Here is a 27,668-nt window from a genome sequence, read left to right as displayed (position 1 = left end):
AAATTAACCCCATTAAGGAACAGAACAGTTATTTCTCTGCTGTGTTGGTTTCCTGCTCCGACTCGCCTGTTCTGCCTGTGCTTACGCCAGCACAGGGAAGAGGTAGCTGTGAGTAAGGAGGAGTGCGCGATGGCCCTCCTGGCAGCAGCTGAGACCAGTGATCAGCTCGAGTACTTATGTAATTATGGCCTGAGTTGCTCTGTATCCTTGGGAAAGTCACTCTGCTACCGTGTGCCCCCATTTCTCATCCGTAAAATGAAGATTATAGCATTCCCACATTTTTGCAAGCGATTTTAAGATCCATAGATAAAAGGCTTTACATTACTGCAAAGTTCTCATTGAGTTCGGTCAGAGCATATGGTATTGGCTTGGACTGGGAAGACCTTTAGCAACACAAATGTGTTTTGTTTTAAGTGTCAGGCATGAAGGATTGTTAATGTTCTGCTTTATCTCAATTTTATCCATGTTTATTTTCTTACTTTCCTAGTGTGAGTCATAACTTGTCTAATGCCATATCTTAAGGATGAATCTTTGGGATCAAACAAAAGTACTCTTGGGATGAGTCAAGATCAGGCTGTACAGAGGGGAGGGAGAGAACTGTCAGTTACTGATACTATCTCCATAAGTTTCATTTTTCTACCTGCCACAAAACACTGTCTTTGAGAGCCACAGAACTCATTTCTATGAAAAGGAGGATAGAATAAGGACCTGCTTGCTACCTAGGTAGTGTGACTAACAGTTCTGCCTTTCTGTGTTGTGCCTACATGTACCCATATGACACCAAAGAAGAAGTAATTAAAGTCTCAAACTTTGATCTGCTTTGCACCAGTACCATGCTGAGTAAACTCCAGTCAATTTAACAGAGCTATACCAGGCCGAAACAGGTGTGAAGTCAGAATTAGGTACAATTGTATTCTACTCTGCTTGATTAATAATTGACCATTACAAATACTTCTGTTTAAATAGTTTAATTAGGTCTTTCTCCCAGTAGCTTTGCCTAGGGTATTAAGTTTAATGTAACATGAAAAGCTGTTTTGCTGGAGTGGCCTGATGCTGGAGCTGTAACATCTGTTGAACTATTAAAGGAAAGAATCCACACTGGAGAGGAAGAGAAGTCACTGAAACTTTAAGCAGATTGGAATTATAAATGCTTAGTATTGTTGAGTCTGCCTCTGCCCTTGTTTTCACATGAGTAACTTCCATTCCTGGTGTCAGGTGCACCCTTGCGTGCTGTTTTACACTGTGTTATATGCCGTATACTTCAGACTGCTGTGGGATGAGTATTGCCCTTTTGGGACCTACTCATGCTCAAGTTATGTACTTCAGAAAATTATCCCTTGGAGAAAAAGGTAATTAAATGAATGCAGCCAATGTTCTAGGATTTAAGCTTTGGGGAGGATACACAATGCTGGCCGCAGAAGCTAGTTCTGCTGTAGTCTGCCATACACCGGACTTGCGTGGGAGTTGTGCGCTTCTTTTGGTTTGTGTTTCCATTTGGAAGATACGAGTTTTCTGGGCACAGTATTACTGATAAAATTATGCATCCTGACAGTCATTCTTTTTCCCCTTTACACAGGGTCACCCTGGACAATCTGGACCTAGAGGTCTGCCTGGCCTTGATGGCTGCAATGGTACCACTGGGAGTCCTGGCGTTTCTGGATCAGATGGGTTTCCTGGCCTACCTGGGCTGCCTGTACGTTCCAACTCGAATATGGTGTTTTGTAGTCGCTAAACCAAGATCCGCTTTTCATGCTATTGCTGGAGAAGTAACTTCCACACACTTAGGAAGAACCCTGATAACCCTGAGTTTATTAGCATTGTTAGAGCTCAGTATCATTTTCTTATTGAAATTCCACTCTGAAAATAAAATGAAGAACCTGTGAATTCAGTACGCTCCCACAGCAAGTTACACTGTTGTCACTGGCAGTGTTCAAGCTAACTCAGAAGAAACCATGATAAAGTTTTTAAGAACCATGAAGTGTCAAACATCTTCTACCTGGCACGTTTCAAGCTAGTGGATGCTGATTGAGGAAAGGATGTAATGGAAGGATGTAATGGAAGTCCTTTGCACGTGCACATGAAAAAGAGGAAGAAAATACAGCTGGTGAATGTAAATAATGCCATTTGTTTCAGCATCTCTAAAATGTGCTAAGACATCTTTACATGTCATCCAGACTTGAAATTCATATGATGTTGAAAAATACTGGAGCAATAAGATCAAATTAAAGTACTGCTTTTGAAAGTCAATGGTTTACTCATATCTGCTGCTCAAATTTCTGTTTTCTAATGCTTGTAGGATTACATTTTTGGCAAGGAAAGCTGCTTGGGTCAGCCAACTCACGCAAATTAAGTTGGCAATTAAATGAAATCACCTCAGATAAATTCAATGGGATGATCAAGATTAAAATAAGTTGGGTAAATCTAGAATTATAATGGCAGCTTTTTAGGAAGATTCGTGTACTCTACCAGTTTTTCCTATTATTGATTCTAAACAAAATGCAGTGATTTACAGTGTTAAACAAGAGACAGAATCACAGAATGTTTTGGGTTGGAAGTGACCTTAAAGATCATCTAGTTCCAACCCCCCTGCCATGGGCAGGGACACCTTCCACTAGACCAGGTTTCTCCAAGCCCCATCCAACCTGGCCTTGAACACTGCCAGGGAGGGGGCAGCCACAGCTTCTCTGAGCAGCCTGGGCCAGTGTCTTACCACCCTCACAGGAAAGAATTTCTGCCTAGTATCTAATCTAAATCTACCCTCTTTCAGTTTAAAACCATTACCCCTTATCCTATCACTGCACTCCCTGATAAAGAGTCCCTCCTCAGCTTTTCATTAGGCCCCCTTGAAGTACTGGAAGGTGCTATAAGGTCTCCCTGGAGCCTTCTCTTCTCCAGGCTGAACAGCCCCAACTCTCCCAGCCTGTCTTCACAGGAGAGGTGCTCCAGCCCTCTGATCATCTTTGTGGCCCTCCTCTGGACTCGGTCGAGCAGATCCATGTCTGTCTTATGTTGGGGGCCCCAGAGCAGGACGCAGTAGTGCAGGTGGGGTCTCATGAGAGCAGAGTAGAGGGGCAGAATTACCTCCCTCGCCCTGCTGGCCACGCTGCTTTTGATGCAGCCCAAGATACGGTTGGCCTCCTGGGCTGCAAGTGCACATTGCCGGCTCACATCCAGCTTTTCATCCACCAGTACCCTGAAGTCCTTCTCCACAGGGCTGCTCTCAATCCACTCATTGCCCAGCCTGAATCCATGTTTGGGATTGCCCTGACCCAGGGGCACGACCTTGCACTTGGCCTTGTTGAACTTCATGAGGTTTGCCCAGGCCCACCTCTCTAGCCTGTCAAGGTCCCTTTCGATGGCATTGATATGTGTAAGAACAAGAGGGTTGTACCACATCAAACAGATTCAAATAGGATCTTAAAAGTTATCAAAGGCCTAAAATAAAAGGGAAATCTAATGTAAACAGGAAAATACCAGAGAAAATGTTTGCAGAACCTTGTTTTCCTAAAACTGTGAGAAGTCTTAAGTTCTCATAACACCACAGCTTCTTTGGCAAAGCTGCAGCGGTACTTTGGCAGTTTACTGGAGCCAGGAGTTTGCCTTGTTCTTTGTGCTGAATATAAATTCTTTCAAAACTAAATCAGTATTCTTTCCAGAAATTTATTTTTAACTTTTTTTTTCTTAATCAGGGTCGTCCTGGCCCAAAAGGCCTTAAAGGAGAACCTGTTTTTGCTCAAGGAAGTCTTAAAGGAATGAAGGTAAGACTTGTCATCACGTAGGAGAAAATGCAGTACAAGAAACACTTTGATGTCCTACAGGTTGCAGGGCTGATGCTGCTGGTTAGATTGCTCATGATGTTAGACGTGAATATCCTGGATATGTCTGAATGCAGCTGTGAAAAAGGCCTTATAATAACTTCATTAATGACAACACAAAATACTCTCAGAACTTGGAACTGCTTGGTCTTTGCAGAGATCTTGTTCTAACAAGCTAGCACCGTTCGTTTGTGGTGTCAAACCACGGCTGTGAGGAATTTCTTGTAAGCTTATCCTGACTTACATGAGGTAGCATATGTGTTTCTAGATGCAGGTGTAGCAAAGGAGGGGTCCTTCACCTACACTTGGAACTTTCCTGTAACTGCATCTTTGCATGTGCCAAGTCTGTTGAAATAACAGCTCAGGAAACTTACATGTCATGTTAGGATTTCTGCTGTGAGATCCCAGCTGCCTCCCAGTGTTTTTTGTACCGGGAGGTACTAGTAAGTAATCAGTCATATTCTGGGTTTAAATACATGAATATCATATCCCATTCATAGTGTTCCATACTTTGCCACTGTGAAGTCAGGTTTTTATTCTCACTGTTTAATAAGGACCTCACCCTGAAATGGCTGTAGGATGTCTGTAATTTTATTTCCTGTACAGAAAATACAAACTGTGGATAGACAGTTTCAGTTTATTGTTCAGAACAGTGAAGAGGTTCTTGAATATGCTCATGTAAAAGATTTGGTTATTTGTTGCCTTGAAACAAACCCTCACCAACTTACCACGGTTTTGATTTTTGCCAGAAGTACTAGGTCTGGAATAAATCTACAAAGGATTCAGTACCCATTGTGGTACTGAGTTTAGCAATATTAGCAGCCTCATGCTTCTTTAAGTATTGAAAATGTTAAGAAATTTATTCTGTCATGTAAGGCTTTGTTGGCCAAAATTAAGAACTTTTCAAAAATTCTACCTACATTATATACGCTCATAAGTTGGTAAAAGTTAAATAGGTCAATATTTATGGGAAATACAGATAATTTGATATAATAGTGATACGCTTTTACATATTTTATAGTGGTTTTGTAATGAAAGTTCTTATAGAGTATTTTCCAGTGTTTTTACAATTAATACAAATTTATTTTCATGCCACTTTAGTTTCTTTTTTTACCCATAAACAAAATGGTTGTAATTTCTCTGGAGTTTTGGAATCTCTCCATTACCCAATTTAAATTTGGAAGCACAGGTGTCAATATTTTCCCATTTACACTTGATCTAATATTAACTAACAGCAAATATTTCTGTTTATACAAAACTTAATGTTTCTTATAGTTTGTTGCAATAACATAGTGTCATTTTTACTCATGCATTTATAATTTTTAGGGAGAAAATGGTCTTCCTGGATTGGATGGAATTTCTGTAAGTTATTTAATTTGGGGAATAATGATTTTAAAGAATATTAAGTGGGTAATTTTTTTTGTATTGGTTCTCAAGGACACTTTTCAAATTAGTGGGCCATGTACTTACATATGTGATACCAGTAGCATGAGCAATTCCAACTTTGTAATGGTATGAGTGGATCCATGTTATGGTAGAGCAAGTCAGATCTTTGCTATTATCTGTTCCATTTTTCCTTTTTCAAATCAAACTTCCTTCTACCGTTGAACTCTGTAACTTTGATTTTCAAAACAGATTTAATAATATGAAATGGATTGTTATAGCATTTAATTTGGCTTACTTAATTAGGGGGTATTGCTTAATGTTTTCTGAGACTTACATTGTCTTTGGTTGGGGTTTGATGTGGTAAGTTCTACACATTCTGTATTTGTCCTACCTTCTTCTTATAGGGCCCAAAAGGTTTTCCAGGTCCAATAGGTTCTGCAGGCCCTATAGGATTACCAGGTTTGCAGGTAAGAAACCTCAACTGTTGCACTTGTTCATAGAACAGTTCAAAATGTTGGCAGTTCTCCCTCCTTGTCTGTATTTGTGTCATGACAATGAGCAAAAGTGTGTGCATCTAAAAGCACTGAGCAGAGCTGACTTCAAGCATAGAATACTTGAACTTAGACAGTTTTAATCTAATTACAAGAGGGAATGCTCCTCTCTGGAACAGTCTTCAGAGCAGCAACCATGAATGAGGGCTCCAGCATGCCCTAGAGTGCTGTCTGCGAACACTACGTTATACTACTCTGAGCACTTCCTCATCTTGGGACTAGAGGGCATATGGTGACCTCTGCGTGTTTGGAGTCTTTGTCATCATGCAATATGTTAAAGAGTTGCTTTTTCAAGGTAGTAGAAGAGAGTTTCCATTGGGCAGAGGTAAAACTGACTGCATGTTAGTTGCTTTTAAAATTAAAGTTTGCTCTTAATTAACCACAGTACGAAAGGGTAGTGCTGTCTATTATAGATGTGAAGACTTGAAGATCATGTGTATCAGTCACTTTTGCTTTGGGGGCAAGAGATTAAAGTTCAGGTACCACTGCAGATCCCAGCATTGCTCCAATTGTGTGCATCCTAATTAACTCAAAAGAAATAAAATCTTGATCTTGTTCACATTTAGGGTCCAATGGGTCCGCCTGGGCCACCAGGTCCAAAAGTAAGTACCTGCCTTTCCTGTCTTCTTTCTACACCTGATTGTTGGCTTTGTTAACAGTGCTGTGGGCCTAGATGATAGTGATGCTGTTGTTGATGTTGTTTTATTATTCATTCATCATTGTTTTTTTTCTCTCCTAGGGTAACATGGGATTAGGCTTTCAAGGAGAGAAAGGAGAAAAGGTAAGTGAAACTTGTTCTGTTATGAAAAGAGCATGCAATAATACTCTAGTGTTCCATCATAGCTTGATCCTCTAGAAAGTGGCTAGATTCTAGCATCTTCTTCTTTTCCTTTTTCTTTTCTTCTCTTGGACAGTCCAAATATTAAAGAGTCTTTCTAGTTCCTTATCTGTTGGTCCCCCCAATAAAGGATTGGAGCTTTTTCTGGATGAAGTGAGGGAAGGGGGAAATCTCAATTCAGTGCAGTGTTCTCATGGCTATTGAGACATGAGGTCCTTAGACATCTTTTAAATCTCTGTCTTTCAGTTTCTTTGGACCCTTGCCTCTTGTATTGAATTATTCTACTGACTTCATTCTTTTTGGCTTTCATAATATTATTTGGGTCATCCGATGTGTAATTTACAGTCTCATGATCCTAAATGGGTGTCCTGCAGTCTGTGTGAGAATTTACACTGGCATAATGGGGCTTCTCAAAGTTCTCAATTTGGGAGTTGATTCTGCTGCTGTTAAAATCGGTTCTCAGGATTCTACATTTCTAGTTGTTTCTGGTCTTCTTTTCTTTTATATTTCCCCACAAATCTTTTCTGGAATGTTTTCCTGTTGATTTTTTTTTTCCTTACCATGTTTTATATCCACAACTCTTCTGAAACAGATTTAATATATTTTGTTAATTTTTAGTCTGATCTTTTCACTTCCATGACCAAGCTTCTGTGCCAGGATTCAGGCACACAGATATTACTTTACATGGGTTATAATTAGTGGCTTTTTTCTGATTTGCAAGCCACTTTCATAGGAAATCAAACATGTTCTGCCTATATTAATAGCTTCCTCTTTTGCCAACAGGGCGATGTAGGGCTGCCTGGCCCTCCAGGTCCCCCACCATCCACTGGAATACTGGAATTCATGGGATTTCCAAAAGGGAAACAAGGAGAAAAGGTCTGTAAATTCAGTTTACAAACTCTCCCCTTTCCCATGTCCCTTCATTCAAGGCTGAATGAAATTACTGCACGGTGAGGGCTGTTATATTTCCAAATAAAAATAATTTTCTGTATTAGTTTAATCTGCAAGATGGCGATTGAATAAAAATATTCTTAGCTCAGAGCATTGTGGAGCACTGGAGCATACATACCTCTCAAAAGGAGAAATACGAAAGCTTTTTAAAGGTTTTCATCATTGATCCTAAAAATAAATGAACTGTAGTTTGTGTCTGGTGGACCTGTGAAGTTGTGTCAACTGAAGCAAAAGAACCAAATCCTTTCAGAAAAATAAATAAAAAGCTCCAGCTCTTTTGCTTTGGCTATGATGTGTACTACTGTGAAATAATCAGATTTCTCTCATTTACTTTGTTATCCTGGTATTTACTGAGATACATATTTAACTCATCAGTTAAAACCTGTATGGATCTTGAGTTAAAGATTCTCTACACGCATGAAATTTAGGCATACTGAATTGATCTGGGACCTATACAGGCTGGTTTGGGAGTCCAGTCTGAGCTTGCCTAAGCCCCTGCGTAAGTCATGAGAGATGTTGTCTTACCTGGTGGAGTTAGGTTAGTGTGAGGTGAGATTCAAAAAACGCCATTCCTTTTGGCTCACTCTTGAATTTGTAAGCAGGATCATGAAGACATGCTCTCTCATCATGTGTTATCTTGCTGCTTTCCGTGAAGTACTGTGTGTGTTCCAATTCCCTAGATGACAATACGAAATGCTTCTAGTTTGACTTCTAGCAGTGGAGGACAGTAGAACAACAATTCCTGAGTAGCAGCCACAGAAAGTGGTCACAGACAATCTGTTGCATGCACCGGCACTGTGCTGAGAGACACTTTATCTGGCACATGCTGTCACAAATCAAGTATACTTGCTGACAAGCAAATTACAAGGCCTTACTTTAGGAGTCAGGAACATGATGGGTGGATTGGGGAAAGTCTTGCTTTCACGGGCACCGTGATTTATTGTGTTTACCTCTTCCCCTTGTCAGGGTGAGCCAGGCCCTCAAGGATTCCCTGGAGACAAAGGATTGCCTGGCATGCCGGTAAGGACAGAGGAGAGTTTTGAACATATGCTTAATATGGGTTAGATGGTTCAACACCCTCTGAATAGCTCACAAGGCCTCTACAGGAGTTTCTAGTACTCAACAGAGTACTTAGAAAATCTGATTGAAATGTCCACAGGACTTTTTGAAGAGTGTAACTGTGATCTGATATTTTTTTGTCATGGAGATACAAAGAACGTAATGCTGTCCTACTGTGGACGTTACAAACCAGCCATCATCTCAGCACATGTAACTGCAGTTTCCGGAGGAGACCTGGAGGTAGACGAACCCTTTACATGGCCACTTGATGGCAGTGTTTCTTGATGTCCCAGAGAGATCTACATACTTTAAAAAAAATACTATTTTTTTTCTTTAATTATGTCTAAACATATTTTTTGTTATTTTACTTTAAAGTTGTAAAGCACATGCAGATCTTTCTGTCTGTCTATATATATCCAGTTTTAAAATGGACCGTTTAACATTAGTGCTCATAAACTCAAGAATGTGTAGCATCTCTGTATGAATCAAGAACAACAATTTATCCCTGGATTCCAGAGAGCTATTTCCCAGCTTATAACCTTTTGTAAACTCAGGTTATTTTGATAAGTTTAGGGGATAAATATTTTGTGGAACTTCTGACTAATAAGATAAATTGTTTGCCAGTCTCTTCAACGTACAGATGTTCTTAGTAGAAAGATGTGCAAGAAAAACCTGTACATGAAGTACAGTTTGTTATTAGCCTTTCTGGACATGTTCCATTATGTGCATGTTTAGCTTTATGCGTCACAAGAGGCCCATTGAAGCTGGTGGGGTTGAACATATGTGTGAACTTAACCACAACCATAAGATATTTCAAGATTGAAGCCTGAAAATTGCTTAACTACTGTAACTCTTGCTGAAATTGAATCCTGGTGTTCTATCTCTGTATTTACTACTTCTTGCTGACTGGGAAAACAACCAAACATTTCCAAATGTGGAGCATGAAAATGCTAGTTTTGTGTCATTCTTAGGCTTTAGAAATGAAAAAGGGTGCTCTGAGTACTCCCTTGAGCTGCTGCTGTTAAGAAATGAGATTTGAAATAATTTCTAAATGTAGAATACAACACAGAGTAGCAGTGGCAGGACTTTGCTGTTTGTAGCACGGGGTTACTTGCATTTGCTACTGAGATGTGTGCTGTGGTTTAAATCAATGGAAGTCATGGGGAATGAAGAAAATGTACTGCACATACTGCAAAGTCTGGTTGATAGAGGTTTTCTTTCTGGGGCAAAAGATTCCCAGCAGAAACAGTTCCCCTTGTCTCTCTGTTGTACTGTTTATATTAATAGATGGGTTTGTGCTCGTTTTGTCTTAGGGCTGTGCTATTCAATTCCAAACAGATTACAGATTTAATGTTGACATTTTTCCTCAGGGCTTTGGAGGTGTTGGAGAAAAAGGAGAAAAAGGTGTGCCTGGCTTACCGGGTGGCAGGGTAGGTAACTCTACAAAGTCCTTCAATGCTGTTCTCAAACACATGAAGTGGGCATTTCATCAACAGAAGCACTCCCAAAACATGTAGGAGTCTCAGACATAGGACTGGGTCCCATAGTAGCCAGGGCCATACAACAACAGAACCCATAGATAGTTCTTATCTCAGTAAAGTCCCATTAAAGGTGAGATGAAAGATGTATACAGACAAGTCAGTCCAAGGGAGTCATATGGAAGTATTTAGTGGAGGTCTTGGTACTGCAGGGCCTGTGTTTTTCTAGGTTTTTTTTAAAGCTTCACAGAAAAGGAAGCTTGCAGGAGGTCCAAGTGAAGATAATAAAGAGGCCTTGCAGGGGATTTAGGGAGCTCTTAACAAGTGCCAGAACCAGCCATGAGAGAACACAGATATTTGGGGAAGAAATGGGCAAACTGGCAATAGATGTTGGTCTAACTAGTCAATCTATGTGGGAGTTAGCAGCATGCCAGCCATAGATTCTTCAAACCACCATGACCCTGCAGAGACATGCTTATACACAACAGGAAGACCAAGGCATTCTGTTCTGCATGTGCAGAATAAATTGTCAAGATAGAAAGTCTTCATTGCATTAAGTTTCATGGCTTTATAATTACAAACTACCTACCTAACTTCCTAGTAAGTTGAGACACCATGACTTACTTAACTAGAACCACCAATTAGAAAGACAATGGCTGAAGAAGATAAGACTACTTTTATCAGTTGGTCTGCTGAATTCTTTCAGTTATGATCATTAATGTTGGGAGATGTGGAAAACCAGTGGCAGCTTCTCCTTTTGAAAGTTTTACCTTTTCATTCTTTGGTGCTGAGATATTTGGAGCCTCATATAGTAAGACCAGATTGAGATGGAGCCTCTGAAATGTAACATTTTTTTACTGTTCTAGGGTCTTGTGGGACTGGATGGATCTGATGGGATTCCAGGGAGAAAGGTGAAATTTCTTTTATTTTTTACTGTACTTACAATCACAGAAGCCATCTAACTGCTTAAGATCTACTGGCTTCCTTATCTAGTGGCTCCAGGTTCTCTGATGGATGAATGCACCTTCCTTATTGAACTAGTGAGAGCTAACTAGGAAGTCCATGTAAAACTCCAGATCCCTTTAACTGCCTCTTTAGTTATCCCTACATATTCAGAGGAGCCACCTGCACAGATTGGAAATTGTACATTCTCTCCTGGAACAATCAACTCTCCCACTTTTTCCCTTTTGGAGGTGGAAATGGCCAGGTGATCAAGTGGCTGAAAATGTGTTAAAGCACTTCCACTTGCAGATACAGCAGTGGAAGTTGTTGAAGAACGCAACTTTCAGAAATACAATTTTCATTTTGTAGCCTGGAATTCAGTGACATTCTTGTATATTTTGTTTTATGTATGTCCTTTCCAAGATATACTGAAGGTGATGGTATCACCAGTATAATCTAATTGATATCTATATGTTAAAATTATATGATTAAAAACAAGCCCTTTATGAGAAATTTCTCAACAATACTGTGTATGGGCTATATTGGGGCATACAGCTGTCCAAGACTTCAGAATCACAGGCAAGAGCTCTTGGAGTATCCCATTTTGTATGCAGCGGCAGTGGGATTTGCAATCTATGCTGGGCCAGGTTGAGTATGTTACCCAATACAGAGCAGCAGATCACTTCTGTGTAGATTTCCAGTCACACACCCAGAAGGGGAATTTTGGTGTCCCTGAGAATGCTACAGGAAATGAATAGCTGGAGAGCTGGATCTCCTGGTGTCACTGTAAATGTTTTGGTGCCAATAATTTGTTGGAGGGGGAACAGAGTTGAGGGGAAAGTGTGGGGGACAAGGAAAATAATGTTCTAGACTCCTCACTCCACAAGCATTTCTATGGTTCTGTGAGAACACCAAAGTGTCCTCCTGCTTTGGAGACCCTCATACCTGCTCACAAGTTCTTCCCATCTTTAGAGCACAAGGAGGCCTAAAGGAGCTCTGGTATTTTGTGAGTACTGAGAAACTGATGCCATCAGTTTTCTCTTTATTTGTTTCTCCTGCCATCATTTGGTAGAATAATGAATTATGTTTGTGATTCAAGTCCAGGCACTGCAGATGTCTCAGCTAACAAATAATGCCACTGTCTTATTGTCTTACTGTGTAACAATGTTCCCCTGTGTGACTTTGCAGGGTCATCCAGGTATTCCAGGCTATTCAGGACTGGATGGAGTTGAAGGCATGAAGGTAATTGCTCACATGAAAATACTAAAGCATTGATTTTTAAAAGATATTTACATGAATATATAAGTATCATCGCCCCAATCAAATTTCTTCTTCACCTCTGTATCACTGTAATTCTCAGTATGTTTCAGTTCCTCATTTACTTTATTGTCAAGGATAAAAATGAACGGGTGCTGAACTATGAACACTTGGATATTTTAATACCTTTACAATGTTCATTCACATAACTTCATGACTTAAAATTGTAGGTGTAGTCTCTCTGGTCTCCTTTATCCTTACACCACTGCCATATTTTCTGGACAACTGAGGCAAGAATAGATGGAAGTAAGTGGATGTTAAGACAGTTGTGAAGGCTACCTGAAGTCTTAGATCTACAAGTATTAACAAGCCTGAAAAGAATGTGTTCAATTTCTCGTACTGGAGATAGGAGACACATAGCAGATGTTTTCTGGGCAGTCAGACATCTGGAAACTGAGTGGAAAATGGTTGGATAGTAGTTTGCTGTGAAAAACACTTATCTGCCACCAAGATCGGGATATGGTTGGCAATGTGAAATGCGAGTTCTGAGGAGCTTTTTTGTGCAGAGCACATGGAAGAAGTAGTAGTACAGGTTATGCACAGAGGAGTATTACTGGAAGAAACAAAGTGTGCACTGCCTTGGCTCGCTGCATGGTGTTTATATTATAAATATGATGGCAATTTGGACAACAGTCAGATTTTGCACTTGCTCTTTCAATGAGGATTTGATATTGTGTTTGAGTGAGAGAAAGGAATGATACTGCAGTTTGTCACAACTTGCTTGTTCTACCTGGGTGATTTTATGGAGGAATCCATTGTCCTGGAAGCTCCTATTGTTGAAATTCAGGATTCCAAGGCAACAGACAACTGCAGTGATGAATGCTTTTAAAAATTGGTATGTTCATAGCAGCTCTCTGGCTTTTACCACAAGATGAACAAATATGATCTACCTGATATAGGTCAATATGCTGATATAATAACTGGTCTCCAGTACACATGGTATACACATGTCCGTGCTTCATTTTGAGGCAAGGGGTTCCTTCAGATATATAGCTATAGCTGGATAGTAGCAAACACTTTCTCTGAAGCAGCCATCAGTTTCATCAGACAGGAAGCAGGTAAGTCAGGACAGCAGGTGACTGTGAATAGCAGAAGAACAAAGTTCTTCACCAAGATAAAGAATGATGGTTAGTCAGTGAATGCCCACAGACATTGCTACCATGACACAGTCTGTTTCCTGACAAGCAGTATTCTCCTCCATCACCCATCTGAATCTGGTATGAATCTGTTTTCTTCTACAGGGTGAATTAGGTGCTATCGGTCCCCCAGGCCCTCCTATTGTTGTTGACAGGGAAGGTGTAGTCATTTCAGGTACATGTTTCCATTTTGTTTTGTAACTTATCTAAAGCGCTTTTCCTGATGTCACTTTCCTTCTTCCTATATTTTACTACTTTTCCACCTTGTGTATTGGGTCTAACCCATCCCTTGTTATTTTTCCTTTTATTTCTATGTTGTTGGCATACAGATACGTTTGTTCCCATGTTTATAACTTCAGAGTTTACAATAACCCTTTCATCCCCATATTGCAGAATGATATGTTTAAAGGCAGAATGAATTTTAGTGCCTGTGAGGCTGACTGTGTGTGAGGACGGGGAAGTCCTGTGTGTCTACCTGTATATCTTTCTTCAGTGTACTAAGGAAAAAGGGTACTCTGAATGTCATTCTGCTATTATTTGGTGTTCAATGTGGTAACAATATTGTTGAGAAAATGAGCTTAATTAACACCACAGAGGAATGAGGCCTGGATGGGAACAGTCTCTGAAGCTGTAAAGGTAAGGGGGGAAATGATATGATCTCTCCTGTTCTTCCTCCTTCACATGCAGTCAGGTTTGAAACAACCTCTAACAGGTCAGGAGGAGTTTTTCTCATTATTGTTAACTTTGACTAACAGGCTTACTGCCAACAGCTTTGCAACCTTAGCTGTCAATGAGGTCAGTGGCCACTGGAGCAGTTGACTGAACAGTCTTTCAGCAGAAATTCTCATGAGATTTTCCTCCTTGTTTTCCTGTATTTGTCTACTAGGTGCCCCAGGTGACCCTGGAAACCCGGGAATACCTGGTCCTCCAGGAGATGAAGGGATCAGTGGTTTACCAGGCTTTCCAGGAGCTCCAGGGTTTCCAGGCCTGGAAGGAGGTAAAGCAGCTGATAACAATGCCCTGAGGCTGTTTGCTGTGTTTGTTGCTGAGAAGACAGCTGGGTAGTGGCCTGGAGATGGTGAAGGTATTGGAGCAAGCCTCACCCTGCTCCTTCAGCTGGCTGATTTGCAGACTGCTGTGTGAGTCGTAGGAGGCAGGGATGACATACAGGGAAACCAAGTATGTTGGCTTGGATGGGAGCAGAATTAGTCCCACAATGATTACAGCCCAGGTAGGTCTTCAGGTGTGAATATTTGGAGCAGCAGTGTACACAGGAGGTTGTTTGCTTTCCATTTCGAATGAGTTGATTGGGAGAACCTTTCCTACATTTTAAATAATAGCAAATGTTTTTGAAAATTATTTTTTAAATTACTTTTCATATTTGCAATAGAGAGCTAACAGATTGGCTAGATAAACTCACTGCAGGTGGAACTCATTTGTCCCATCAAAGATCTCACTTGAAAGTTTCTGTTTCACCTGAATGTCATCTGCGAAGTCTGGCCTGCAATGATCCAGAGACTAGGAACTGCTAAGGAAATTATCTCACTCAAAGGAAATCAGAAAATAAATAAACTGCAGTCTAACATAGTTAATTGTCTAACTGATCAGTGGGACTTAAATGCAGCCCTGTGGAGTTTTTTGGATGACCAAGGGAGTGTGTAAATGGGAGCCAGTTGGTGCCTCTGATTAGTAAGTTTTCCTTTGTGTGCAATTATAAATTGTTCCGTGCTAACATGGTTGCAGTTCAGGGCACAACAGTAATTTTCATAACATTAAAAATACCAGAATGTGTTTGTTGCTGGAGAACTGCTCATGGTGTCATTGTTGTCTAGATGGAATGGGCCCTAGAGGGTCTCCAGGTATTCCAGGTGTGAAGGGTGAAGTGGGAGGACCAGGAAGAGCAACGATTGGATTTCCAGGCACTCGCGGCAGAGGTGGTTTACCGGGTCTGCCAGGAGCACCAGGATTACCTGGTTCACCACGTATGTATAATTTTAACATCTATTTTTATATTGGATTCAGAGTGAAACAAGACAAATAATAATTTATATATTTATTTCCTTGCCAGTGAGGATTATTCATCTGTAAATCTTAAACGTTTGGTTGACACCTCATTGTTATCGTAACTCACAACCTTAAATATATATCTCAGCAGCCAACCCCCTGAAGTAAGAAAATACACCTAATTGTTGCTAGAGTTGTAGCTGGAGAGACTGAAACACAAGGTTGTGTAAACACAATTTATGACGCAGAGGATTTTGAAGTTCTAGGCTAGTCTCCTACTGGCTTAGACAAAGAATAGACCATGACCTTATGAGCACCTGGGGTAAGTGTCTAGTCTTGTGAGTAGGTATTTTGGGTACCAGGAGTCAGGTAGGATGCCTGAAGAGACAGTTTTCAGACCTAAGGAAATGTGATTTTATTTTTACATGTTCATTTGCATGGATGCTTGATTGGATTAATTAGGCATTGTTTTGTTTTCCTCAGAAACTGAGTATTGCATGAAAAGGGTTGATTTTACACAAAGCTTGTGTTTTACGTTTCTGACATAAACTGAGTTCAAACAGCCTGTTTTATTTTTGAGAGCCAACCCTTCAAAAACAGGGCACACTCCAGTGATGGAGCCAATGAGCACGGTCTGATGACATGATTTTTTGTGCAGAAGAAATAAGTGCTCTCTTACCAGTAACTGTTTGCTAGTCAAATCCAGCTCACTTTTCTGCAGAGTCTGTAAAAACTCTTGTAGCTGTTTTCAGCTGATGGTTGCGGTTTGTTTCCATGGAACATCAGACGGGTGCTGGTCAGCACTCCATCTTACTGTTGTCACTGAGGGGAAGGGTTTTCAGACACAGTAGTTTTAGATTATGTTAAATCACTTTCCACTGCTATTTCTGTCAGCTCATGTTTCATTCTATTCAGCATATTAAGAGTTGTAAAGAATAATCCTGAAGTTATAAAGTGAGGGGCAGGGTAAGTCCCCTTAACCTTTTTGCTGTTTAGTCTCTTTCCTGAGCTGCAGCATCATAATGAGAAGTCAAGGAGCTCTGCAGAAGGCAGGTAGCCCTGGGGGTGACTTTACCATGCCAGCAGCAGCAGAGACGCTGCTCATATATGATAGCTTCTGTGCCAACAAAAAGGGCAATAGCCACAATGACCCATACATTGGTTTGTCCCTTCACCTTCCATCCACGTGAGTCTCAGCTTCTCCCAGCGCTGCAAAGGCCCATCTGCCGTGAACCAAGTCATTTGACCTTCTTTATACAACCTGTCCGCAGTTTGGTTATTTCTTTGGCCAACTGTTAATCTTTGGGAAAAAAAGTGCAATGATAGAGCAGCAGAGGAATGAAACTCTGTTGCATCCACGTTGGGAGAGCTTTTGCTTTTCTGTATGACAAGCTAGAAACAAACATACGGCAGAGAACTGCAGCCTGTGATACCAACCAAGTTCCATCTCCTTGTGTAACTTCCACAGTTGCAGTTTGATCCAGTGCCATTTCTGTCAGTTGCATAACTGACATTGTAAGTAATTAATGAGCTGGAAATCTAGCTTTCTCATGGCTTTTGCTTGCTTTCTTTCCACATATAGGCCCTTCATTCCCCCCGGACACGATCCTGGATGGAAGAACTGGGGCCCCAGGGGAGCCTGGACAAAGAGGGCTGCCAGGAGCTTTGGGTCCAAAGGGGTACAAAGGTAATTGACTCTTGTTTTGGGAGAGCCTTTTAGCAGTCATTTGGCCTCAGCAAGATATTTGCATGTGGTTAATATCCTAAGGGATGAGGTGGAAGTGTCTTTATGACAAGTCACAGGAGGTTGAGATGGACTAAAGAAGCCAACAGCCCAGCACTGCCAACAAAAGTCTATTTCCTACTTCCTACTCTGCTCAGGCAAACAAGCAGACAAACATCTCATACCCAGAAAATGAGCGAAGTAAGTTATACTTTAAAGTATATGTAAGACATGATGAGACTTAGAAATAAAATCTTGTTCACTGCTTTTTGCAGTATAGGCTGGAAATGACAGAGAAACTTAATTTTATTCTCCTCTGTGCAAAAAATGATGAGAATTTGGGTCTTAGTATGCGACAGGACTAGCGGCAAAAGCCATGCTGATGCAGACATCACTGTGCTTTGTGACTGTTTGGATCCATGGCCAGTTATGATTCAGGGAAATATAAAGATATCCAGCTGAGCGTCATTGTAACCTACTGTGAGTGGGAGTATGGATTTGCTTTCTCTGACATATAACTATCTCTTTAAAAAAACCACAAGACTTCTGTCCTAAAACTCTAAACCATCTGTTTAGGGAAGTCTAAACCTTTGGGAAGAGGTCAAGAAGTGCTGAGGTTCATGCTGCACATGGTAATTTGGTGATGGGTGTTGCATAGAAATTAACTGGGGCAAAACCTTAGCTCCGCTTGCTTGACCCTCACATCACCTGAGCAGAGCAGGCACAAAATCAAATCATATGAGAATGGCTTTGTCCTAACTGAATCAAATACTGCTTTTGGAGCTCTTGCAACTGAAAAGGGTCTTTATCCAAATGAAACTAATTTTGGAGTGTTGACTGTGTTTTCCAGGAGAGGCAGGTGATTGTGCTTGTGATGGAGGAGTTACAAGAGTTGGTCTAAAAGGCATCTCAGGTCCGCCAGGTCCATCGGGAAGCCCTGGTGTGCCTGGGATTAAGGGCGTTGGTGGAGACCCAGGCACTGTGGGCGCACCAGGACCGCGAGGCCCTCTGGTAAGGCAGGAAGAGCTTATATTGGTTGTCATGAACTGAAGGAGAAAAAGTGCCCCTGTGCAATTGCTGGTGTTGATTGTAGTGAAAGCAGAACACATATTTTTGCATAATTTCTTCTACTTGTTTGGATATTTAAAAAAAAAAAAACAAAAACCTCCAACCCAGAAACTGATCTTTGAAAAGAAGCTGAAAGTAGAGAAATTACCTATACAAAATGGGAGAAGAAATGATTCTTAAGTTCTGAGAACTGCACCTTTAGCAGTCAAGAGTAAAACAGTGACAATTATTCATCCCAGGGCTTCTTGGCCATAGGCATACATGAATTAGACCCAGGGTTCCTCCTGAGTGAGGGCTGGCTGGGGAAGCAGATATACATCTGCAAGGAGAGAAGACCTGAAAAGTCAAATGATGAGATCTTTCCGCATCATTGCTCATAGCTATAAAAACTGTGTGCCATAGATGCAGTCTCCTTCTCAACTGCTGTATGCTAAATACATTAGTGAGAGTTGAGCTGTGTTTTTTATGAAACAGCAACCATAACAAACAGGATTTACCAAAGTGCTGAGCATTGCTCTTTGGCAGTATTTGCTTTTGAAAATTGTGGTCCACAAAGATACCAGTCTTTTGTCTTCAGAGTATCTTTATCAGTGTCAGTAAATGCAGCACACCAAGTAATAGGGAAGAAGATTGAATACTTGGGCCCTGTTGTATCATGAGTGATGTAATGTTCCCAGATGCCACCCAAGATTGCTGTCACTATAGTGCTATATACCAGGGTTTGGCTTGCCACTGGAAAGTTATAGTGACTTGATTGAAACATTTGGAAATAATCAAACCTCTTTTTTTTTTTTTTTTTAGTGTAATGTATACAATAGGAAACCCTTTAGAGATTCTTTCTAGCTCCAGTTACTGTGTCCTGTCCTCATATGACATTTTTAAGAAGGCAAGCCTGCATGTTCATATTCCTGGTTTTTTATCTTTTGGTCTGTAGGCTTCAGCTGGTCAACAAGGTCTTCCAGGCCTTAAGGGAGAAAAAGGGGATTCATCCTATGGAACAGGCAGAGGTGCTCGTGGGGACCGTGGTGCGACAGCACCCAGAGGACCTTCAGGCATCCCAGGAACCCCTGGCAGGGATGGACTTCCAGGATTGCCAGGCCCACCAGGCCCTCCAGTAAGTTCAGATTAATTTAGCAGCAGTGCTTCAGAACTGGAATAAGCAGCAGAGACATAGAAAGGCCTGGTTTACTAGTCCTGATTAGCCCTGTGATAAGTCTCCAAATACATAAAAAGCTCACAGTCCCTGAGCACAACTTTGTCTTGGTCAGGATTAATAATTGGCACTCGTTATGCCTCTGGCTACCCAGTCAAAAGATAAACTTCCAGTAGTGGCATAGGCTGGTTTATGTTGTGTCCTAAAAGTTAAAAACCACTTTGGCATAATTATGAGTCAAATCTTGTAATAGAAAAGTCACACCAGAATCTTTTTTGATTCAAAAGAACGTAAATATCTTTCAGAATATGTAATATTTACATTTTGGCAAATACAACATAAAATATAATTTTAATAGTCACTGAGTTTTCCTGCATTTTGAAATAATGATGGATAATATACAGTGGTTTCCATGTACCTTCCCAGGCCCATCTGAACCTTACACAGAACTGAACAAACTCTTACACATTTGTTAGTGATAGCGTGTATATTCTTTCTACATCTCTTTGATTTTCAGCTGTAATTTTCTTTGCTGTGCACAGGGTGATGGTGGGCTAGGTTTCCCAGGTGAAAAAGGACTGCCAGGATTACCTGGCTCCAAGGGCCGTCGTGGAGAAACTGGTTCTCCTGGCGTTGGATATCCAGGTCCTCGTGGAGTTCGTGGGCTGCCAGGTGACCCAGGAATGGATGGGTTTCCAGGACAAGCAGGTCTTCCAGGCCCTCCAGGTAGGCATTGCTGGGTCTGCTCTTATTTTGAAAAGGTGGAGCTGGTACAAGTCAAATGGCACTCAACTTACTGCTGTGCTTTTAGCCAGACCAGAAGATTGCATTGGATGAAAGATTGCTCTTTAAATTAATTGAAAATGGTTTGTGGGCTTACCAGACCTCACACAGCAGTCACAGCTTTCTCAATTTGTCATGCTCAGGAGGACACAGATAATAAACAACAAATAGTCCAATAGTACTGAAATACTAAGAGTGTTGAATGGAGCTACTCACTGACTATTGATGGAGAACCATTTTACACCAAACGTAGTTAGGAAGATTGATAAAATGAGTTATTTAAAAAGCACAGCCTACTTCATTGTCCAGGTAAAAATAGTAACTCACTGGTATCTGAGACTTCTGATTCAGTTTTCAGAACTAGTACTATTATTGAAATAAGAAAAGCTCCAGATTTTTTTAGAAGCAGCAGCTGTAGTACACTGTATGTATGAACAGGTGTTGGTGAATAAGATGTTGTCATGACAGTTGGGTAGGGAGTTCAGTTACGACTGGTGCAACCAGCTCTGGGCTGTTTGCTTCCTGAGGTACTACAGTTTGGCTCAGCTGGTATGTCGTTATACGTACCTAAAGCATACCATAATGACAAGTGATAAAGTCAGTAAATATAGGTTTGATAATGTTTCATGTATGATGTTTTATGTTCATTCTCAGAGTTCAAAGTGAGTTACTTGGGAAGCCATATGTCTAAGCATTGATGGAAAATTCTGAGTTCAAAAACCTTGGCGGTAAGACCACTGCAGTATGAGGAGTTAGCAGAGGTATCTTAAACCCAGAGAGAGGGGAGAGCTAGGCCAGAATAGCACCGGGAAGGTTGCACAGACATGCTGGATGGCATGTTACCTCATGTCAGTGTCATGCTGGGTTGTTGTTATGGGGTGAGGAGACAGCTAGCATTAATGTCCCCCTGGAACAGCCCGCATAAGCTTTTTTTCCAATTCAAGTCACATGCTAAATGCTAAAAGCTTTACTAATTCGTAGCTATGAATGCTTACATCTTTGTTTGGTAAATTGTCTCTTACAAAATCCACTAAATTAAAATTGCATTGTAAGATAAGTAAAAGTAAAATGCTCTGTGCGTGATGTGAACTCTAGATATTCTGTGAAGCACATCAGAAGCCAGCTTATTATGAATGCTACATCAAAGCTTTGCTAACAATGAATGGTCCTTTGTAGAAGAGTATCTATAGTCAAAATATGTGGGAAAGTGTGAATAAGTCATTAGCCAGTTCAGTTTGCGCCTCCATAGAGATGTGTAAGAAAACTTGTGAATGCATAATTTCCTCCATACTAGGAAATAATTTGCATATATTAAAAGACCCTTTGATGTAGTAAGTTTTATCTAATATTAAAGAAATGTGTGTGGGTGGATGAAATAATCATTTCTTATACTGCCCAGACTGAAAGGCCTTATCGTGAAAATGAGGAAAGACATTTAAAAAGGGACTGTGACCTACTGAAGTTACCACGTCAAAGACACCACTGAGGAATTTTGCTTGAGTTCATGCCGCATGCAGTAAAACAGGGTGAAACAGTCTTGCTTTGGAAATGTCTAACTCAGTGTTTTATAAAAAGCTGGACTGTTACCTGGTATTATGAGATTACTCAAAAAGCTTGGATTTGACCATATTTTGCTTTTATGCCTGACCTGATGGTTTCATAATTGATTTCCTTGATACTGGGATATTATTGTGTAAACTGTGATAATGTAGGGTATTAAGTAGCTGAGAAACACTAAGTTTTGCTTATATAATTTTTACACTAAGCCTTGCTTACGCCATTTTCCAAAACACACAAGGAAGCAGTACTATTTGCATTTCAGTTGTCCTCACATGAACTATCCATTGTTCAAGTATTCTACTGCTGGCTAATAATGTAAAATACAGAATATGCTATTGTACAGAGTTGTTTTTGGAAAACTCACATAAGACAGTCCTTAAAGCCACGTGATGTGAATGCAACAGTATTAATTAAACTTCCCTTTCCATGCCACTTGCTGCCCCGAATGCTTGCTTTTTGAACAATGCCATTCTTTATTGTACTGTGTCTGAGGAGGAAATGTCTCAGAGATGGGCCTCAACTTTTTATCTGATAAAGCATTCAACATCAGGCTCACATAGGATTGCAGAAGACCAGAACTGGAATTTTTATTTTGTGTCCCTACCATTTAACTTTTACTTTATCAGAAGAATGCCCTGTCAAAGTGACTGACCCAAGTGCAGGCAGCAATGTGTGTGTGACATCTTGCAATCATGGTATTAGGTGCCCATATCCATTCGAAACATAAATTGGGTCATGGGTATTTCAGTTTTGAACCTCTGTTCTTAAAGCTAGTGCTGACTATAAAGATGAATTGCTGTCACAGATGAAAATAGAGCACTCTTTGGCTTTGTGCAAGAACAGAAGTGTTATTGCAACTCTGTAGATATGTTATCATAAGTGTAGTCATTTTAAAATGAATTTTGCTATCAGTGAATGCCTTACATCAAGATAAAAGTAATGAATTGAGAAGTGACCTTTGGTCCTCTCACATCAAAGTAGAAACTGTTCTGATGTTTCCCTCAGCATTTGCATAGCATCTCGATATGTGAGTAGATTAGACACCCTGGGGGTTGTGTTCCCTCTCATTCCCTGCTACATCCCACTTTCCACATGAGCCTTGCTTGTTCCTTATACTAGAGCTGATACCTGTTGGCAGCCACGGACTAGCTACAATTTGAGATTAGGATTGTTCTTTATTCTCACAGGTCTGAATAATGAAATCAGTCACACCAGTCAGAATAATAAAATCTGAAAATGTTAATCTTTTCTGAAAAAAAGTGTTTAACTCGTGTTGCTGTGCTGGAAGAAATACTTCCAGTCTTGCCTGATTTAGACCAGATTAGCTCCTCAGGACTGAAAGCAGTCACAATTTGGAGTGCTTTTGAATGGCTGGTGAATAAATTTGGCTTGGCAGTCTGGGAATGGAGCTTAAATAGAAGGATCCTGCAAAGAGAGCTGTAAGGAAATGAGAAACAACGTATCTGTGATACTTGATTATCTCAGCCTTAATTGGCCTTGTAGATGATGCCAGATTTGAATTAGCAAATATTGGGCAACAATGCCATTAGGCAGCTGGTTCTCTGTGCATATTAAAGTGCTCAGAGTAATGAAAAAAAGCCACCTCTCTTCCCCAAATTTGCTTTAGTAGTCATCTTTTGTGTGAATCTCTCTGACTAAATAGCTTTTAAAGTCCTTTAGATTTTAATTTTTAGGAAGTATATCATGATAGTTTAAGTCTGAGCCAGCTGTTACAGCACAGGAGCTAATTCTGTAGTTCTAGCACAGACTCCTCTTAAAATAACTGGCAGCATTTCTGGAGTTGGAAAGTCTTGAATTAGTTTTTGTGATGATCATTTCTGTGACTGTGTGAATGTGACTTCAAATTGTCAGTGACCTGCAAGGAGGAATGTTGGAAGTATTTGAGATCTTTTAGGTAAATCTGATGTGCCAGCAACTCTGATAATGCCACATAAATTTCATTCCGCTGAAGAGGGATTGCTAGTACAAACAGAGCCTTTTTTTGAGAGGTGGAAGTCAGTCAAAGAGCTTCGCAATTGCTGAGTCTTGTTTGCTGCTAATAAACTTTTAAGCCATGTGGTTATTTCTTAATCTGACAGACTGTAGAAGAAGCAGTTGGAGAGTAAGGCTGAAATAAGAAATCCTTGCTATTCCACCCTCCATGCATGCACCTCTCTGCCCTAAACTCTTGGCTGACGGGGTTTTTTTAAACACCTGTCAATATTCCCTGGGTATTTTACCTTGCATGTGCACATGTATTTTAGAATTTCACGCTGTAGCGTACTGTTTATATACAACGTAGAAACATCCTCAATGTTTAAAAGTTAGGAACACCTGTCAGCTTGCTCTGACTTTGAAAGCTCTCAGCCTGGACCCTAAGCTCCCTGAGCCACAGACTGCCCTTTCAATGCCTGTTGTGTAGCCCCTGCCATAGGGAGGACCGGTTGCTGAGTGGAAGCCATGGATATCATGCTACAAGTAGTCCACAGCAGTAGCTGCTACCTTTCAATGGCCATACAGTAAGTCAGTAGTAGGGATGAGATTAGACAATTGCTAGGCTCCAAATGCCTTTTCATTTCTTTAACATCACCGATTTGAGACGTCAGCGGTGTTTGATGTGTGTAAGTTCACTCACAGCCGCTTATGATATGTCCTGTAAAAAACATCTGGATACTAAATGTTCCTCTTCTGACCGGCCCTCTGAAGCGGACTGTGTGCAACCTCAGTGTTTCTTTGTTTTAGGTATCACCTTGCCCTGCGTAGTTCCTGGAGCATATGGGGCCCCAGGGACTCCCGGCGTTCCAGGATTGCCAGGTATGGAAATGAGCTGATTGTAATGCACTGGCTGACTACCAAGAAGCACTTATTCCTCAAGGAAGATAATACCTGCTAATTAATCTCCTCTGATAGTTATTCCAGAGAGTTAACTGGCAGAACAATGTCCTTTTTTTTTTTTTTTTCAAAGAGACTAGGCTTAAAATCCCAAGGAGGATCATAGTGACTTCACCATTTTTTCCCTTTCAAGCAGACTCTGAACACAGTTCTTCTCCTTCTGTGTTTATGTAGCTGATGAAACAGCCATAGCTTTGAGACTTTATTTAGCTTAAATTGTGTATCCAGTGAGTGTTTTCAGCACTAACTTTGTAGAAAAGATCTGATCCTGTTTTCTCATGCTGTATTTTTGTCTTCCACTATTCATTCATTAATATTATTTATTAATATATTTTTACCCTTAGGTCCCAAAGGCAGCAAAGGCTTTCCTGGCATTCCAGGCCAACCTGGATTACATGGGTCAAAAGGACAACCAGGATCTCCAGGAATAATGGGCCTGCAAGGGGAACCTGGTAAGAGGAAAGTTACTGGAGTTCTTTTTATTGTCTGATTAATGTGTACAATATTTTATCAAAAGAGTTGTCCGACCTTCTAGGCCACTTTTCTGCCTGGTACATTCATAACACTCCATTGAGAGCTCCATTGTGCTCCTTCCAAATGCAATCTGCAAGCAAATGGTTGCAGCATGGAAGAAAACAAAATAAATGTTCAAGATACTTGTTACCTGCCTATAATATTGTATCACTGCTGGAAGAAAAGAGGACAAGCAACACAATTTGTTTCTCCAGAGACCATCGTCATGTGCTTTGTTACAGTTCATGTTAACTACAAGTTTAGTGTAAAACTTGTTTTAAGCCATGTGGTACTCTGGTAAAGGCACGCTGTACACAGTGTTTGGACTCACTTTAGCTGTGGGATTTTCTGATGGTTGTGTAAATAAAGAGCAAGAAGCAGAGGTGGTGAGGGAGATTCCTAAAGCTAGGTTGCTGTGTGTCCATCAGGTTTCTCTAGATATGGCTGAAGAAATGTCTTATCCTTTCACTACATTAAAGGGTGATGTCATCTTTATGGGTCACTGATTTCATGACATAACCTCTGAGCAGTATGACACATCCACACAGCAGTGCAGTTTAGTGTCTGCTTGGTACAAGGAGAGTACATTCCAGTCCTCCTTGGACCAAGACTGCCTGTGTATTCTGTCCCACAGTGCCAGAAGTTGTCTGACATAGAGGACAGAGAAGGAAAAGTGTGATGAATGTAACATCTTTGCAGCTTTTGTGGTTGATAGTGATAGTAAGATACTGCCTGTCTGTAGCCTGAAATGGCCATCTTCCTCCTTTTTTTTGTCCATTTTGCCTAATCTGCCATCTAGTGAAACCAAGCTTGTAAAGCTGCAACTAGCTGCAGCTCCCAGATAGTCCTAAAGTATTCTTTTCTTTAAAAAAAAAAAAGGATATTTTAACTGTTTTAAACAGTTTCATCACTTTATGTCACCAATTATTGTTTCTAATTCAGTACCGAAACATTCTGCAACTTTCCAAGCAACTTCTTCTTGCATGGAATTTTTAAAAATTTTTTTTTTTTTGTTAGAGATGCTATTGGAAGCAGACATTCTGTACTTCATTTACTGTTTTTCTCTTTAAGGCTTCCCTGGGCCTCGAGGAGAGCAAGGGTCACAAGGACTTCCAGGACTGGATGGAACAGATGGTTTACCTGGGAAAATGGGTGCTTCAGGCTTAGCTGGAACAAAAGGGGCTCCTGGAGATGTATTTGGTGCTGAGAGTGGAGCCCTGGGAGAACGTGGCCGACCTGGACTCCCAGGTGATAAAGGGCTTAAGGGTGATCTTGGATTTCCAGGACCAAAAGGTAAGTACTGATACTGCTTGTATCTAGGAATATCAAACTGTTTCTCTTCCAAAAATCTTTCCTCTTTCCAATCTTTTTAAGGTACTGTGTTAGCAGTTCTCTGACCTGCTCACAGGTGGCCATTTGCTGGTTTTCTCTTAGAATCTAATGCAACTCAAAGTCTTTTATTAAAAATCACTTTTTAATTAAAATTGTGAATTCTGTTTTATTTGTTCTGTAACCTCCCACCTCTCTGTTCCCAGGGTTAGACGGAAGACCAGGCCTCCTAGGTATTAAAGGCGAACAGGGTAATCCAGGCTATTCGGGTGTCCCTGGATTGCGGGGACCTCCTGGTCCTGGAGGCCCTTTTGGCATTACGGGAAAACCAGGACCCTTGGGGCCAGTTGGCCTTACAGGAGCACCAGGTATGTAATGTCTTCAAATGAAGACAAGTAGCTAAGCTGAACACTGCAATGTTGAGGAAGTGTGGGAGAGATTTGGCATTTGCTAGGAGTGAGCTCCTACCTCTGGTTAGGAGTAACAGAGTGCAGAATTGGAGCCTTTTACCTCTGACTGCTGGATGACTCCTGCCTAGAAATGGTGCCCCAAGGCTGTAAGAAGTGCAGCAGAAAGATAGGAGAAAGCAAGCGTCTTAAATGTCTTGATATTTTTAATATCTCTGCTCTTACAAGCAGGTTTTATCGTTGACTAATCTTTATTTCCCTTTTTCATGACAATTGATTTCTAATGTATGAGGTTGATTGACATGTGACACAGATTGAAAAATTGTTGGCTTTCTCAGAACAAGCACTTAAGTCTTCTCTTTCTCTTCACTGGGGCAGAAGAGAAATTTATTTCCCTTCAATTTAAGGGGAAAAAACCCCACCACTTGAGTACAGCAGTATCTCTCAAGCTGCACTGACTGAAGTGTTTCATAATAACAGTATATGCAAGACTTGAGAACCAAGCAGAGAGGGACCTGGGAATTAGTAGATAATGATCTGTGGCATAACTCATCTGTTCTGACATGCTGAATGACAGTGCTGGAGCATAGTGACAACAAATGAATGAAAGCACTAACGTCATTTGAGATGAAAATCAGAGAGTTTGAAAGTTTTTTTTATTTTGACAGTAACATTGCTTTTGCCTCTCCGTTTTACATTTTTGGACTGTATGCCATATACGTCTTTCCTTCAACTGTTTTTAAAACCTCCCATTGCTAGGATG

General features: G+C 40.7%; 1 protein-coding gene across 1 annotated transcript in view; it reads left to right on the top strand.

The window, feature by feature from the left end:
* The window catches only part of COL4A6 (collagen type IV alpha 6 chain), a 130,073-nt gene that overhangs the window by 88,747 nt on the left and 13,658 nt on the right, over positions 1–27,668 (top strand). Inside the window, exons 6-27 of the mRNA XM_068412148.1 lie at positions 1,577–1,693; positions 3,690–3,758; positions 5,142–5,177; positions 5,606–5,668; positions 6,319–6,354; positions 6,492–6,533; positions 7,374–7,466; positions 8,508–8,561; positions 9,971–10,030; positions 10,945–10,989; positions 12,209–12,262; positions 13,579–13,648; positions 14,360–14,470; positions 15,306–15,455; positions 17,060–17,164; positions 18,051–18,211; positions 19,203–19,382; positions 19,964–20,147; positions 24,507–24,578; positions 25,001–25,108; positions 26,241–26,462; positions 26,705–26,866. Coding sequence (XP_068268249.1) covers positions 1,577–1,693; positions 3,690–3,758; positions 5,142–5,177; positions 5,606–5,668; positions 6,319–6,354; positions 6,492–6,533; positions 7,374–7,466; positions 8,508–8,561; positions 9,971–10,030; positions 10,945–10,989; positions 12,209–12,262; positions 13,579–13,648; positions 14,360–14,470; positions 15,306–15,455; positions 17,060–17,164; positions 18,051–18,211; positions 19,203–19,382; positions 19,964–20,147; positions 24,507–24,578; positions 25,001–25,108; positions 26,241–26,462; positions 26,705–26,866 — 2,194 coding nt within the window. The remainder of the gene's footprint in view (positions 1–1,576; positions 1,694–3,689; positions 3,759–5,141; positions 5,178–5,605; positions 5,669–6,318; positions 6,355–6,491; positions 6,534–7,373; positions 7,467–8,507; positions 8,562–9,970; positions 10,031–10,944; positions 10,990–12,208; positions 12,263–13,578; positions 13,649–14,359; positions 14,471–15,305; positions 15,456–17,059; positions 17,165–18,050; positions 18,212–19,202; positions 19,383–19,963; positions 20,148–24,506; positions 24,579–25,000; positions 25,109–26,240; positions 26,463–26,704; positions 26,867–27,668) is intronic.

The sequence above is a fragment of the Nyctibius grandis genome, chromosome 13, assembly GCF_013368605.1.
Source record: "Nyctibius grandis isolate bNycGra1 chromosome 13, bNycGra1.pri, whole genome shotgun sequence".
NCBI lineage: Eukaryota > Metazoa > Chordata > Aves > Nyctibiiformes > Nyctibiidae > Nyctibius > Nyctibius grandis.
The sequence above is the reverse complement of the archived record's forward strand: the minus strand, read 5'-3'. Positions and strand labels throughout refer to the sequence as shown.